General features: G+C 43.3%; 1 protein-coding gene across 1 annotated transcript in view; it reads left to right on the top strand.

Annotated features, from left to right (window-relative positions):
- The window catches only part of CHTF18 (chromosome transmission fidelity factor 18), a 55506-nt gene that overhangs the window by 24227 nt on the left and 14743 nt on the right, over positions 1-16536 (top strand). Inside the window, exons 14-18 of the mRNA XM_021006837.2 lie at positions 72-202; positions 3089-3245; positions 6862-7086; positions 7878-8027; positions 12851-12981. Of these exons, the coding sequence (XP_020862496.1) occupies positions 72-202; positions 3089-3245; positions 6862-7086; positions 7878-8027; positions 12851-12981 (794 nt within the window). The remainder of the gene's footprint in view (positions 1-71; positions 203-3088; positions 3246-6861; positions 7087-7877; positions 8028-12850; positions 12982-16536) is intronic.

Here is a 16536-nt window from a genome sequence, read left to right as displayed (position 1 = left end):
CCCCCAACTGAATCATTCCTCATGTTCTGTGTGTGTTTGCTCCCCCTTTCCTCTGGCCGGTGAATACCTAGTTCCTGTATGGTCAGGGCCAAAAGGAACTGAGTTCAAGGATGGTACAGACCATGAGCATCGGCTTGAAGGACCAGAAGAAGGGTCTGTTTTCCATTTGGCAAGAAATATTCCAGTTGCCCAAGATTCAGAGGTAATGAATGCTGTATCTCTAGACTGGGAGTGTTGGAGTGTGTGGGGATGGAACCCAGCACTGGGAATTCCCAAGGGGAGGTTCCTTTGGTCGCCTTACCTGGCCAGGTGCTCACAGTCTAATTCAGCAGGACACTAGTGTCTTAGAGTCAAACACAGAACTTGGGCTTGAATCATAAGGTGATGGAGCCAGAAGGGGACCTTCTGGTCAATGAACCCACCCCCTTCATTTAACAGATGAGGAAACCAAACCCCAGAGAGGTTAAGTGATTGGTTAAGGTCACCTAGTTAGTGTCTGAGGTGAGATTAGAACCCAGAGCTTCCTGACTCTATCCTCAGTCCCTCGCTGATATTCTTTGTTATAATAAAGCCCTAGAATGTGTATTCTTAACCTGGAGTCCACAAACTTGGTTGTTTTTTGTTTTGTTTTTTTAGTATTTCAATATAATTCATTTCCTTTTTAATTTTATGTTTAATTTTGTGCATTTAAAGTCATTATTTTGAGAAGTTTTCACTAGACCAATCTAAAAGAGATCTATGCCCTCACCCCCCCCAAAAAAAAGGGCTAAGAACTACTGCTCTAGGGAATACCGGACATTCCTGGCCACCAGAAGACGACTTTTATTTCTGATCAAGGAAACAGATGGAGATGGAGAGGGAGTATTGGGTACACCTGGGGACCCTGTGGGCCCCAACCCAGTTGTTGGGAGTGATTCTACCTCCTGTGCTCTTCTTGACCTCACATGCCTGGTATCTGCAGGGACCATTAACCGTGCAACCACCAGGTGTCGCCTTTTACAGCAACCACCAACCGATCCCCATGCCCGTCACCATCCTGGCTGTTTATGGCAACATTCGTCTAATACTAAGTAAGATAGCAGGGCCTCATTCATGGTTAGGCAGCTGTACCCAAGTTCCACATAAGTGAATTTTCTGGTTAACTATATATTACACCTTGAGGTTCCACAAATGTTTTTTGATTTTCACCATTTTGATTGAAAGTCTTTCTAAAATATGTTACCAGCCTCCTTTTCCTTCTTTTGTCTTCTTTTCCTTCCTTCTTTTCTTCCCTTTCCTACCTGTCTCTTTTTTCCTCCATCCCTTTGTACTTTCCACTCTCTTCCTCCTTTCCTCCTCCTTCCCTCCTTCCTTCCTTTCCCCTTCCTTCCTTCTTCCCTCCCTCCTTTCTGTTGCTTTCCTTTCTTTTCCTTCCCCATTTCCTTCTTCATCCCTCCTTCCCTGTTTCTTTTCCTTTCCTTTCCTTCTTCCCTTCCTCTCTTTTTACTTCCTTCTGTCTTCCCTTTCCTTCCTCTTTTTCCTTCCTTCTCCCCATAAACAGCATACTAAACAAAATATAAATTTTTTCTCAGGTCATCATATTCATTTAAATAGATGTCATATAGGAGGCAGGTAATCTGAGTTCTAGTCCTTTCCTCTTCCCTTCACTTTGGCCTTGGATAAGGCATTTTAGCCTCAGACGAGGCTCTGGACCAGATTGTCATTTTGAGGTCACATCCACCCATGAAGCAGTGATGATAATAGTTAACATTTACATAGTGCTTTAAGGGTTGCAAAGCATTTGGTAGGTGGAGGAGCTTTTATCTAAAATTCTTTAAATCTAAAACTAATCCAGTGATACCTTCAGGAACTACTGAGGCATAGGCTAGAGTTGTTTCTCCCTCAAGATAAGCAACCACAGACTGGCTCAGGATGAGTTTCCCATCACTATTCTTCTGTCTCCATTTAATTCTATAATTCTATCTCCACCATTCATCATTGTCATTTCTTGCTGTTGTTGGTATTCTGCATCTCATGTATACAGAGAATTGCAGCATGTCAGAGATGGGACCTTAGAATATAGAACATTGGAAGTCAGAACTGAAAGAGAACTCAGATCATAAATTTTTTAACCTGGGGTCCATAAACTTGGTTTTTTGTGTGTTGTTTTAATATTTTAACAGTTGTATTTCACTATAATTGATTTCTTCCTCTGTAGTCCTATTTTATTTAATGCATTTAAAATGTTCTCAGAGGGGCGGCTAGGTGGTGCAGTAGATAGAGCAGCAGCCCTGGAGTCAGGAGGACCTGAGTTCAAATGCGGCCTCAGACACATAACACTCACTAGCTGTGTGACTCTGGGCAAGTCACTTAACCCCAATTGCCTCATATAAAAAACAAAAAAAAAATACAAAGCGTTCTCAGAAGGGATCTAGCAGCTTCACCAGACTGCCCAATGTTCCTTGACACAAAAAGGTTTAGCAACACCTCGTTGTGTTGTAAGTAGAGAAACTGAGGCCCATAGGGGAGAGATGGGTTCCCCAAGGCTGCACAGCTGAGAGTGAAACCATATTCTCTGACTCCAAGTCAAGGGCTCTTTCTACTAGTCGCCAACCGTGTGTGTGTATACTATATACCACAGCTGTGCTTTTATCATTATTATCTTTTGCCTTTGTTAGCGTTCTTTCTTGCTGCTGCTGTCAGAGCATCCAAGAGGCTTCTTGACTCACATCCACAAGAGAATGTAGAATGTCAGAAGAGAAAGACACCTTAGGTGATGGAATGTAACTTGTCAGACCTAGAAGAATCTCTGAGACCATTGGGTCCTGCTCCCTTGTTCCGCAGAGCCCCGGAGAAAAGGGACTTGTCCATGGTTAACATAGATAATTTAATGCCAGACAGGAGATCCTGGTCTCTGGACTTGCAATCCAGGCCTCTTGCTATGACAGCATCACAACAGAGGTGGGGAGAATTTAAGTAGAATTGAGGGTAATTTTGCCTGGAGGGTTTTGTGAGGGTAGCATCTGGAAGCAGGCAAAGAAAGGTGGGGTGACCAGCTCAGAGGGCCCGGTGGGAGCCTGTCTTCCATCTCTCTCCTTGACGTCCCCAGGCATCGCATTGGCCAGGATGTCTTTCTGCCAGACCAGACGCTCCTCGATGGTGACAGTGGCCCTTTGAGCAGGGGTCCTCTCCACACCTCATCCCAGAGATTCCACCATATCCTGCACATCACCACCTCCACAGGGGATCATGAGAAGGTGGCACAGGTAAAGCCATCTTCCACATTGCCATGATGTTGTTACCCCTGAGGTCTTCCTAGCCGTAGGAAGCCATCCTCTACTGCTTGTTTTCCAGAAACAAGTACAGTGAGCAGAAAGCCAGGCAAGTGTTTTAACTCTCATTCTACAGAGAAACTGTGGCTGGCCAGGTGACCGGACTTGCCCCGGCTCACATTGGCAGTAAGTAGCATTGCTGGGGTTTGAACTCGGGTCTCTTGACTCCTAAGTTCAGTGCCCTTTTCATTCCCCCCACATTGCTTCTCTGTGAAGGGTTAATTGCTTTGATGCCTCCATTCCCTCTCGGTTTCATCAGTAATCATGTCCTTGGTAAACTAGGGATTCTCTCCCCTAAAGCGGCTTTAGATTAACAAGCCAGTGTGTTTGGGTCTGTACAGGAAGCTGTCTCTCCGGGCTTCCAGGAAACCTCTGGATTGAGCCCTGGGTTTGTTTTGGAGGATTAATTCTGGGACTTGATAATGCAGGTGAGCTAAGGCAAGGATTTGGGTAATGATGCAAAGGGACCACGTGGCATCCCAGTTTGTTTGGTTTTTTGTTGCTTTTTGTTTTTTAAATTTGTGTTAAACTCTTCTTCCTGGAAAGATGAGCAGGTGTGAAGCCCTCTTCCCTTAGGGTAGAGTGAGATGCTCTCACTGGGGGGGATATCTGCAGCAGCCTTAGTGAACACTCACCCCATCCCACCACTGTCACCTTGGACAGAATGACAGTAGATTTTAAGCTACTTTAGTTAATGAAAAGTGGTCATGTTCAGCCATGGGAGGGTGAGTTATCTGAGGCTTACTTAAGAGAGTTAGCATTGTATGGTAGGTAGGAGAGTGACCTTGACCTTGGCTTCACAAAACCTGAATACAAATCCTAGTTTCAACCCGTAGCATTTCTTCTTTCTCTGAACCTCAGTTTCTTCAGCTACAAAGGGGGGAATATAGTGCACACAGAGCTGTTGTGAGGAATATATATAAAATAGAAAGGAATATAGAGATAAAAAAAGAAAGAAAAAATTTTATAGTTTTTAAATAAAATTTTTAAAAGAAATTTTCAAGTGCTCTTTGATTCCTCATTGTTAATATTGTGAATATCCCATGCAGTTTTAATAATGACGATAGCTAACATTTATATAGTGCTTCTGTGAAGCGCTGTGCTAAGTACTGTACAGTTTGGTCATTGTTCAGTCATTTCAGTCATGTCCAACTTTTCGTGACCCCATTTGGGGTTTTCTTGGCAGAGATACTGGAGTGGTTTGCTATTTCCTTCTCCCCTTCATTTTATAGGTGAGGAAACTGAGGCAAACAGGGTTCAAGCGACTTACCCAGGGTCACACAGCTAATAAGTGTTTGAGGCCAGATTTGAACTCATGAAGATGAGTCTTCCTGATTCCAAGCCCAGGGCTCTGTGCACTGTGGTGCCACCTAGCTACCCCTTCCCAGCTCTGGGAGGTAGGTGCTATTATTATCCTCATTTTACAGATGAGGAAAAGGCAAATTGAGTGACTTGCCCAGGATCACCCAGATAGTAAGTATCTGAGGCTGAATTCAAACAGATCTTCCTGACTCCTAGTCCAATATTCTATTAACTGTACCACCTAGCTGCTGATTATCTCAGGCTGGCAGCATGGTGGAAACATTCTGCAAATCACATTTTAAAGCGAATTTATTACAGCTTAGGCCAAGCCCGTATCAGTTATATGCAGGGTATTCTTGCTGCCCATCCAGCAGTAAAGGAAAAATGGTGGAAGACATTGTGACATGTGACAGTATTAAAGTACTTGTTGGCATGGAAAAACAGCTGAGTCTGCCACTAAATATCCCTTTCAGGTTGTTTCTGTCCTTGTTGTTGTCTTCTCTGATCCTGTAGACCATATCACGCCTATACTGTCCATGGGATTTTCTTGGCAGAGATACTGGAGTGGTTGGCCATTTCCTTCTCCAACTCAGTTTACAGATCAGGAAACTAAGGCAAACAGGGTTAAGTGGCTTGCCCAGGGTCATGCAGGTAGTAAATATCTGTGGCTAGATTTGAATTTAGATCTTCCTGACTCTGGGCCCACTGCTCTACCCACTGAGTCACCTAGCTGCCTCCTGCTTCTGTCTTACCTGTAACGTTAGCCGTGTGCAGCTTAGAAGAGCACAAGGGCTTTCCAAAAGATCTAGCCTTAAGATGATACATTCTTCTTTTATAGTGACTTTCTTTACTCCATCAGTGACAGAATCTAAATTCTCGGCTGTTTTTAGTTGCAAAGATGGCCTGCACTAAGCCCTGCCATATTTACTTACCAGGTCCTCCCATGTGACCATGTACAGAATATTTATGAGACAGTGCATTTGTAAATAATGCTGAACAGGTAGAGTGAAGTCAGCTTGTAGGAGGCCTTGAATGCTAGGCCAAGGAATTTTGCTTGTATCCTCCAGGCCAGTGGTTTTCAATCTTTCTTAATCACATATTTTCATCAAAAAAATTTATTTTCAAGCATTTGTCTTTTGAGCAAAATTTTTGATCCCCAGTGTGCACGTGTTTTATATAAATGATTGTGTGTGTTAGGAAACAACACAAAAATAGACATGTTGGAAAGGATGAGATAAACATGAAATAATATTTGATCCTCAATAGGGAGCTAATAGAGTGGAAAGTCACGTTCACCGCTGCATGGAAGGTGGATTGGAGTTGGGACAGACCTGAGGCAGGGTTTGATTAGCCTTAAATAGAAGGCTGTTGTGATAGTGCAGGAGAGAAGCGATAATGTGTTCCTGAGCTAGAGCAGAGGAGACAGATACAAGCGGTGTTGTCGAGGGAGAAGTGACAAGATTTGGAGGCTGATTGGATAAATGGGATGAAAGAGAATGAGGAGCTGAAGATGATGCTGAGGTTGTAAACCTGGGTAGTTGGAAGGATGGTGGTTCATTGTTCAGAAGTGGAGTGGGTTTGGGTGGAAAGAGAATGTTAAAAAGTCTCAGGGCAGTTGCAGTTCATCCATGCCTGTTTATCCTGTGGGACTCCCAAAATGAAAAGACTGGAGCCAGGCTGACACCAGTCATTGCCCATGAGGGCATGCCATGGCCACTGGGTGATCTGAGGATGGACAGGGAGCATGGGGAGTTTTCCCCATTGTACCTATGCAGCTCCTGCCGTGGGTTCCCAGGTAGCAGTTAGGTTATACCAGCTCTAAGGAGCCAACTCAGCCTCAGAAATAGTGAGGTTGGGAATTTGTACAGCAAGAAGAGGATGTCGAGTTGGAGAATGTTGAGGGATGAAGGTAGGTGTGGTTGTGTTGGAGATAATCCCTGTGATTGGTTGACTGGCTGTCTTGTGGCCCCTACTTTGGAAGCCATTGCTCAGGGTGGTAGAAAACAGTGAAGGGCTTCCAATAGGAAAGTGTGATGGAGTCTAAGCTGTGTTTAAGGAATGTCATCTGCCAACTTTGATGGATGGGAAGACTTCTATTACAGTAATCCCGGGGAAATGATGTGTGAAGGCCTAGAATGGGAAGGGATGAAGAGAAGAAAACTGATATAATATATGCCTCTCCTCCTTATCCTTCCCCCACACCTTGTCCATTGGCCCAGAATTTTCCTTTTGATCTCATCCATTGCAGGGTCTCTATGACAACTTCCTGAACATGAAGCTCAAAGATCCTACCTTAAACTCTGTGTGCACTGCCATGGATTGGTTGATATTTGAAGACATCCTCGACCAGACCGTACGACATGGCCAGAACTTCCAGCTCATGAGATACTTACCTTTCCTCCCTGTCGCCTTCCACCTCCTCTTTGCAGCCAACAGCGTCCCTAGGATCTCCTACCCCAACAGCCAGCATGAGGCAAGTGCTGGCCCCTTGGGGTGGAGGGGAGGTGAAGGGACTATTCACAACTCCAATTCATCTGAAGCAACGTTTTCTCTTTTTTTCCTAATATTAGAGTTAATATCTATTTGACTCCAAGTCCAAGACTTTTTTCCTCTAAATTTTTCTAATTTCATTCTGCTGTAGCCCCTAGTTAAGGGGGGTTAACCAGTTAAGCTGGATGGAACCTTTCTTCTTCCCTCAATCCAATACCCTATGCCTTCTATCCACATTTAAAAGACATTAACCATGGCTTATCTGCCTCTTAGCCTAGTAACAGGTTCATTGGCTGAGAATGGATCAAGAAGGGGGTGGGGGTCTTAGAAATGGCGAAGACGTGTCTGTATCCTTTCCTTGTATGGTTTTCCCTTGACACCACCAAACAGCTCTTGGGAACTCTGATTTCTGGAGCCTTTTAGGATCTTTCCAGTGGTTTCCTTCCTGGAGTGAATCCTGACCCACATTCTGCTTCCCCTTTCCCCTTCCCCCACCCAATTTTAAGAGCCAGCTTCGGAATCTCTCCCTAGTACACTATGCTGACAACATAGCGATTGCCCCCATCCTTACCAGAGTGTACACGTTTGACGTGGCCCCGGACCCCTATCCCTGCCCCATGGGCCCTAGTGTTTTCTCAACCTGTTGAACTATTATCAGTCCTTTTCCCTAGCTCTAGAGCCCAGATGTTCCTGTTTGTTGGTGGGGAGGTAGGAAGGAACTAATTATCAGACCACTAGTTCAAAATGTATCTTTTTTTTTAAACCAATCTCCAGGCACTGAATAAGATGAACCAGACACAGAACCTGATTATGTCTTTGGTATCAGGGGTCACTCCAGCTGCCCGAAGCCGTGCTGCTCCACAGTCCCTCATCCTCGAAGCCCTCTGTCTGCTGCTGGACATCATCTCCCCTAAGCTTCGTCCTGTGAGTCACCTTCTGGATTTAGGGTTTGTGAGGTGTATCAATCAAAGCTTGGGGGGGTAGAGGTGTAGTCACCTCAAATAACCTCATAGGGTAGTGGTGGATACATTCTGAACCCCCCAGGACTGGGAAGGGTACAGAATCAGGGCTCATTTCTTCAGACTTGGGGCATAGGGACCATCTTCCTCATTAAATCAAAGTGTCCCAGTATAGTGGGGGCCATCTCCAGTCATCCTGATCCACATCTGGCCACTGGAGCCAGATGGCACTGGAGGAGAAAGTGAGGTCTATGACTTTGCACAGCCCTCCCTCACTTAAATCCATTTCACTTGCAAGTCATGGCATCACCTTCATGGTGTCATGGCCCTCTTCGAGAACAAAGGACAAACAACAGCCCAGTATAATAGAGTTCATGTGTCTTCCATCAGTCAGAGGGCTCCTCTAAGAACAGGGACTCTCGTTTCCCCCTTAAGACTGGGATATCATCATTTCCCTCATTATATAGAGCAAGAGGGGAGCAAAGAAGGTAAGGAGAACCGTGAACACTCCACTGTTGATTGTCTCCTTTAAGACCATAAACACCTCTCAGAAACTTGAGACCTGAAAATTCCAAGGTCTTCCACCACATTCGGCTTCCATCCCCATGTGTCCATGTTAGTCATAAAATCTTAGAACCATAGCATCTCACAGGTAGATGGGGCTGTTAGAATCATCTGGGCAGAGGTATCAAACTCACAGGTGGATGTGCCTGAACTCAGGGTGGCTAAACCAGATTAAAATGTAATTGGGAAATGTTTAACAAAATAAATAAAAATGCAATATAATATAGATAATATGAATGTGTGGCTTTCTAAATATGTGGCCTGCAGGGATCCATTTCATTTGAGTTTGACACCAATGATCATTGGTCTCACTTCACTGAGGAAGAAACTGATGTGAAGGCTTAAAAGTAATAAAGGAAAATATGGTGAGAGAGAGAGAGAGAGGAATGGGGCGGGGGGAGGCATGGTGGGGATCTGTTAGAGAAATAATGCAATTTTCCAAAAACTTTTCCAGGATCTTTACCTGTTGCCCCAGGAGAACTTAAGCTCCTTGAAGGCAGGGATAGTTTTATTGACTAATAAGAGCAAAGGTTGAAATCAACGTCAAACTAGAAGAAAGGCTAAAGATACAGGGAAGTCGCTAGGAACAGTTGCAGCAGCTCCCACTTGGCATATTCAAGTGAGCCACCAGTGAAGAAAATTGTTGTTATTCACTTGTTACAGTCACGTCTGACTCTTTGTGACTCCATTTGGGGTTTTCTTGGCAAAGATACTGGAGTGGTTTGCCATTTCCTTCTCCAGTTCATTTTACAGATGAAGAAACTGAGGCAAACAAGGTTAAGTGACTTGCTCAGGGTCACAGTAGAGCTAGGAGGTGTCTTGAGGCCAAACTGGAACTCAGGAAAATGAGTCTTCTTGACTCCAGGCCTGGCATTCTGTCTGCCTAGCTGCCCCAGGAAATCGGGAAATGGCAAAGTTATCTATCTACCTAGATTACCACCATTTCCTTCTAACTAACGTAAAACAGTTACAACAATGTCAAGTTCAAAAGAGCCTAGAAACTCACTTAAGCCACCCAATATTTCATCTCCTTGGCAAGTACAGAAAAATAACAGCCCAGGGCATCATCAGTTAGAAATACAAACTCATTTGTAAAACACTGTGGACAAGGAATATAGTAGAATATTCTAAGCAGTGTCTGCTTTTACAACAAAGAAGCAAAGTCTACAGATAGCTTGGCATGAGACCCAAATGAGCCATATCCTCCCAAGAGTGTTAATGGAGGAAACCGACAAGAAAACAAATAGAAAGTGGAACAAATTTGTCACTGTTTCTGTGGCGATCTATTTTCATCATCAGTGAGAGAAACCACCGCCATTTGGACCCTAGCACCTCAGTCTCTGATGAGGTGTTCAAAGAAATAGAAATGGCATTTGAGAAGATGAAGCTGGGAAGGATGATTGGACCAGATCAAATTCAAACTTGAGGAAGTCCGACCTGGAGAACACAGAATCTTGAAGGCATTGAGAGATTGCTTTACAGGATAGCTCAGGAAGAGGGGAAGATAATAAAAGATTGGGGAGAAGAAAAATCTTGGTGTTAATTCCTCAAAAGACAGCTAAGAAAACATCCACAACTGCTTCCCCGCGTGCTTACTTTCTCATCTTCAGTCAAGATCTATGTAACTAGCAAAGTTATCCTCAGGGGAAATAGGAGGAGACAGGCAAACTTTTGCAAACAGTTCTCCAGTTAATTACTAATCATTTGGGAATCATTGTGCCAGGCACTGCTTGGTGCTGGGGCTGCAAAGATTAAAATGAAACTGTCCTTTTTGTCCAGGCTTTTCTCTCCATCAGATCACATCTTTACAGTTGCACAGCTGACTGAAAAGTGCAAAGACAAGATTCCATTATGTTTGTTGATTATCAAAGGAGGGGGAAAAAAAAGTGTTTGGATCAGTGGGCAAAAAAGACCACAGCCTAAAGGAGGCTATTCTATAACCTGCCTATCTTAAGGTTGTAAAAGATACTTTGATAAATGCAACTGGAGAGATCACTTTGTTTGATGACTCTTTGCTAACATCAAGAAAGGTGTAAGGGGCAGCTAGATGGTACAGTGGATAGAGCACTGGCCTGAGTTCCAATCCCGTCTCAGTCCAGACACTTGACACTTACTAGCTGTGTGACCCTGAGTGAGTCACTTAACCCCACCTGCAAAAAAAAAATAAAGGTATAGAACAAAGAGGTCACCAGAGGTGTTCACCGCCATCTGGGAGGCTGTTTTGTGTAAGAGGCAGGTGGAAGAGATTCCCTCCAGATGGTGAGGAGCATGTTACCAAGTGCTTTTGTTTGAGGTAGATACTGTATTGATTGCGTCAAGCCCCCAGGATGTTATAGGACCTTGTCAATGAGATTCACAGTTATTCAAAAGAGATTGGCCCTATAATCCATATGCAGAAAACTAAAAGGAAAGTGTCTGTTGGCCAGACTATATGTAGCATTCAGTTAAATGACTGGTCCGTTGAGTTATTACATCAGTAAATATATTTCAGGCAGGCACTAAAGATTCAGTAAGTTGGGTCCATAATTAAATAAGAAAACAAAGCTAGATTGCATTTAAGAAACTTTGGAATATTTTTAATAGTACCAACCTGTTCTCCTCTTCAAAGACCCTTTTTTTCAAAATAATTATTCTGCCAGTGATAACCAGTGGTTATGAATCTTTTATTTATACATTCATCAAGGAATCAGAGTTGCAGATAGCCCAAAGGGTATTGAGAGCGAATACATAGGAAACTTAAGCAGGTGACAGCCTACTTTGAATGTGACCTACACTCAAATGGTGATATATTAGAGACGTTGAAAAAAAAATATATCATCAGAAAAGGAGGTGGGCTGGTCACATACTAAGAGCAAGGAAGGGGTTAACAGATAGATAACCAGAGGGCTCCTCTGATGCCCCTCAATTGGAAAAGGACCCTAGAGGAAGAACTCTAGTACACTGAGTGGGGAATATTGATGTAAGATCATGGGCAAGGATCACATAGGAGAAGGCATGGATGGATCACCATCTGCTCCAGTGGAGGAAGTGGTAAGACCATAGATCTGTTTGAACTAAGTCTAAAACAAGGAAGGTGATGGCTCTGCTATTGAGTAGTATTGTGCTTGTTTCTGAGTACCACATTTTTGGAAAGACATTGACCAGCTGGAGCTCATCCACTGGCCACAACTTTGTTGATGATAGATCTGGAAACCACACTGGCAGAGGGTCAGTTGAAGTAGTGGGAGATTTTTACCATGGAGAAGAGAAGGCTTTGAAGGATGGACACAATGCCTCTCTCCAAATATCCAGTGTTTTCATGTAGAAGTTGAATTAGCTTTGTCTTTCTTGTCCCTGAAGGGCAGAATTTAAGACTAATGAATAGAGATTGCAGAAAGGCAGTATTCAGTTCAAAATAAGGAGAACCTTCCTAGCAATTAGAGTTATCCCAAAATGGAATGGACTGCCTTGGAAGGTAGTGAGCTCCCTATCATTAGACCTCAGTCACTTGAGGTCTTTTCCAGCGTTGAGATTCTATGACCCTAGCTTTTCTCACATTTCTTCAGCCTTTATAGAAGTGTTAAATATGTAGATTGGATGGGCAGCAACTGACTCTTACTAGCTGTGTGGCCATGGACAAATCACTGCATCTCTCCGGACCTCCGTGTCCTTATCTATCCAGATCTATGATCCTATGATACCCTTTGAAGTTTTGAGGAAAGGATAGTTGTATATGGTCGGCTACAGTATAACAGTAACAAACCACATTTCTGTAGTGTATTCCTCATGCCAGTCCTGTGAGGCAGGTCATATTGGGGCTCAGAGAGGGGGATAGTGACACAAGGTTTCAAAGCTAATAATTAGCAGAACATGAAGCTTGAGTCCACGTCTTCTCCCCATCTATTCTTCTGCACCATGCCGCCTTTCATGGAAGCCTTCATGAACCGCCATCTTGGAACGTTGGTTTTTTGGGGCAGTGTGGAACGTGGCAAGAAGGGAATGTAGCAGTAAGTCAAGGGAACACTTCTTAATCTCCTCAGCTCTAGCAAAAGGCTTGACCCTGGTGTGCAGGCCAAGCCAGCTATCTGTTTGTGTAGCAGTGGTTTACAATTTGGGGAGTATTTATGTTATCTGGTGGTTGGTTTTTTTGTCAATATGGAGGCCTCTCAGATGGTGATCTCCCTGGGTCTCTGGAGGCTTTCCCCAGTGACTGAGCCCCTCTCCCTCTTAAATGTTTCCTTCCAGGTGAGCACCCAGTTATACAGCCACAAAGAGAAACAGCAGTTGGCCAACCTCATTAATATCATGCTGGCTTATAATCTCACCTACCACCAGGAGCGGACACCGGATGGGATGTATACATATAAGCTGGATCCGTAAGTCTCAGTAACGTTAATGATGATGCTAATAGCTCACAGCTGTCTGGCATTTTGTGCATGTAACAAGGCTGGGTTCTAGACCTGTGATTCCATCAGTGGAGGTAAACTCTCATTGTGGAAACTTTCCACTAAGGTAGATCAGCAACTTCTCTGTACCTTAGAGTCTTAGAGAATGACCTGCAACCCCAAGAGAATAAGTGACTAGGGTTCAGTATGTGCCAAAGGCAGCACTTGAACCCAGATCTTCCTGACTCCAAGGTCAAACTTGTTATCTCCTTCCACCAGTACGGTTGTTTTGTCTGTCCCTTTCGATTTGCACTTAAAGTTTTTCCCCAACAGGAACCTGCCAAGTTAGGATAGTAAGCATTATTATCCAGTTTGTAGCTAAGGAAACTGTCATTCAGATGTAGACTAGCTTAATAGTACTTAGTACGGCGCCTGGCACATAGGTGCTTAATAAATGCTTATTGATTGACTGATTGACTGGAATAAATGTCAGTCAGGTCAAAAAACCAAGCCTTTTGGCTGTTAAGTCCAGAGATCTCCATGAACCTCTTCATTCTCCCAGAGATGAAGATGGTCACTATTTTTTTTCTGTCTTGGGAACATAGACTTAATTTCTGAGGGCTTTCTAACATGATGACTTGTGAGCACAATGACAATATTTCTCACCCTCTTCCAGATTTACTAAAACCCAACCCTCTTGAAAGAACCTTAGAAACTATAGAATGTCAGAGTTGGGCTCTCACCCAGTGGTAGCCAGCAGTACTTGTAGGCTACTTTGAACGTTCCCCCTTTTTGCCTCCCTTTCTTACTCACCCCACCCACCCAGTTTTGACAAGGACAATATGCAGCCTTAGTTTAAACAAAAATGGAAGAAAAAATTTCTACTCTTGTCATCAACAATGGCCCTGGTATGTGCAAAACTGGATTAACTGAGGATAATGTTCCTCAGGCTAGGTTCCGTCCATAGTAGGATGCCTAAGACATCAGGTTGGCATGGTGGGATTTGGGCAAAAAGACTTTTATGTGTAGCATTTGCATCAAGAATATTCACAAAGTATAAATTTTCCCTGGCAAATGTACACCTCATGTTAGCCTCATGAAACTGAAATAAATCTTCTTTGAAAAGAAACTTGTCCCTGAGGAAGTTTGTATGTGATATTAGACAAATATCAGCACTTTTCCAGTTGTTGAGCTGTTACTGATTTTGACCTCCTCTCCAAGTTAATAATTGTTCCCTTGGTCTATGTTTTATCATTCTTTCTGCATGTCTTTGATCTAAACCCTGATACAGGTCACTTCATGTGACAGGTAAGGCTAAGAGCTAACTTTTATAGAGAATTAACTTGATAATACGGTAGTATAGTACCTGGATGGTTGACAGTCTTGTTAGCTGTACAGTTTAGTTCAATGAAGCATCAGCTCTATACAGGTTATCATTTCTAGCATCTAAAAGAGCTGAACACCAGAATTTCTCTCCTAAGTCTAGCAAGGAAGATTTTATTAAATGACTGTTACATCTTGCCACCATTCTAGAAGGAATATTTATTGAATCCAAGCCTTAGGAACCAGTTTGTTTGTTTTTGTTTTCTTAACCTGCTGTTTTCCCCCAATGTCATGGACCTAAGTTACTCAACCTTGAGTTGCAAGAAAGTTTACGTTTACAATCTATAAATTTATTAATTTACATAAGTTTTTAAAATCTAATTAATTTGTGTAATTTTATTGTTACTCAGTCATGTCCAACTCTTCATGACCCCATTTGGGATTTTCCTGGCAAAGATACTGGAGTGGTTTGCTTTTTCCTTCTCCAGTTTACTTTACAAATGAGGAAACTGAGGTAAACAGGATCGAGTGACTTACCTAGGGTCACAGAGCTAGTAAGTATCTGAGGCCAGATTGGAACTCAGGAGGATGAGTCTTCCTGACTCTAGGCCTGGCCCTTTCTCCACTGCACCACCTAGTTGCCCCAGAATTTTTGTGCCTTGCCTTAATGTTCTCATGTGACAGTAGAATACCAAAATTTATAAGTAATCCTAAGTGTTGAGACGGTAATTGTGTTAGGAAAAAATGAAATGCTGCAAGTGAACTTTAAAAAAAAAATAGAATGTCATAGTTAGGAGACACCTTAAAAATGATTTGGTCCAACCCCACTCAGTGTATAGAAGAGGGCCCTAAGAAAGGGAAATAACTTATCCAAGGTCATACAGCAAGTATGGGTAGAGCTAGGACTAGAACCCAGATCTGCTAGCTCCCAGCCTAGGGCTCTTTCCACTACATTTCCTCTAACTTTTGACTCCAGGTCAGTGTTAGAGTGGACCCAGGAATGTTCAGGCCATCTTGGGTGTTTGAGTCATTTTTAGTTATGTTTGACTCTTCATGACCCTATTTGGGGTTTTTCTTGGAGTGGTTTGCCATTTCCTTCTCCAGCTCATTTTACAGATGAAGAAACTAAGGCAAACAGGGTTAAGTGACTTGCCCAGGGTCACACAGCTAGCAAGTGGCCAGATTTGAGCTCAGGAAGGTGAGTCTTCCTGACTTCAGGCCTGGCACTCTACTCACTGTGCCCCTTAACCTGTCCCTGTCTTGGGAGTTAGGTATAGCCAAAAGAAAATGGGCGGTGAATCTGGGTGAAGAGGAAAGAAGTATGTGATCAGAAACCACTTAGGGTATAAAGAGGAAGGTCAGGCTGCATTTAAAGGAATGAGGAAAATTAAGCATTGAAGAGGCTGCAGTTGGAAATAGAGAGGAAAGAGTATTACATAGTAGAAAGAGCTCTGGACTGGGAGACCAGGGCTTATGCCCCAGCTCTGCCTTTCATTCTCTGTCTGACCTTGAACAAGTTGCATCCTCTATCTGGCCTCCATTTTGTTCTTTGAAGAATGAATAGAGGATAGAGCGCTGGGCCGGAGCCAGGAGGAACTGAGTTCAAATCCGGCCTCAGATACTTACTAGTTATATGATCCTGGACAAGTCACTTAACCCCAGTTGCCTCAAAAAAAAAAAAGAATGGATGGACTCTTAGATTGTCTTTTTCATTAATATTCTAATGGTGAGGGTTGGGGGCCAGGAGTTATGTTACGAAGGTTGTTTGTTGGGGCAGCTAGGTGGCGCAGTGCATAGAGTTCCAGCTTTAGAGTCAGGAGGACCTGAGTTCCAATGTGACATCAGACACTTGACACATAACTAGCTGTGTGACCCTGGGCAAATCACTTAACCCCAATTGCCTCATCAAAAAGCAAAAAAAAAAAAAAAAAGAAAAGAAAAAAGAAGGGTTGTTTGTTTTTGACTAAACCTATGATTTCATTACTGTGGGGAGCTCCCAGTGAGGAACTTTCTCTACCAATTCAAACCAGTACGTTTTTTATAATGTAAAGTCCTCAAGAGGGACATGGGGTACTAAGGGGTTAAATGACTTGCCCACAGCCAGACTCTGCCAGTCTATGTCAGGGATGGGACTTGAAGACCCAGATCTTTTTGATTCTGAAGCCAGTTTTCTATCCACTTGGCGACACTGCCTCTCTATTCTAACTTTTAAGAGTCTTTTTG

The sequence above is a fragment of the Phascolarctos cinereus genome, unplaced genomic scaffold, assembly GCF_003287225.1.
Source record: "Phascolarctos cinereus isolate Bilbo 61053 unplaced genomic scaffold, phaCin_HiC Scaffold_4;HRSCAF=312, whole genome shotgun sequence".
NCBI classification, from domain to species: domain Eukaryota; kingdom Metazoa; phylum Chordata; class Mammalia; order Diprotodontia; family Phascolarctidae; genus Phascolarctos; species Phascolarctos cinereus.
The sequence above is the reverse complement of the archived record's forward strand: the minus strand, read 5'-3'. Positions and strand labels throughout refer to the sequence as shown.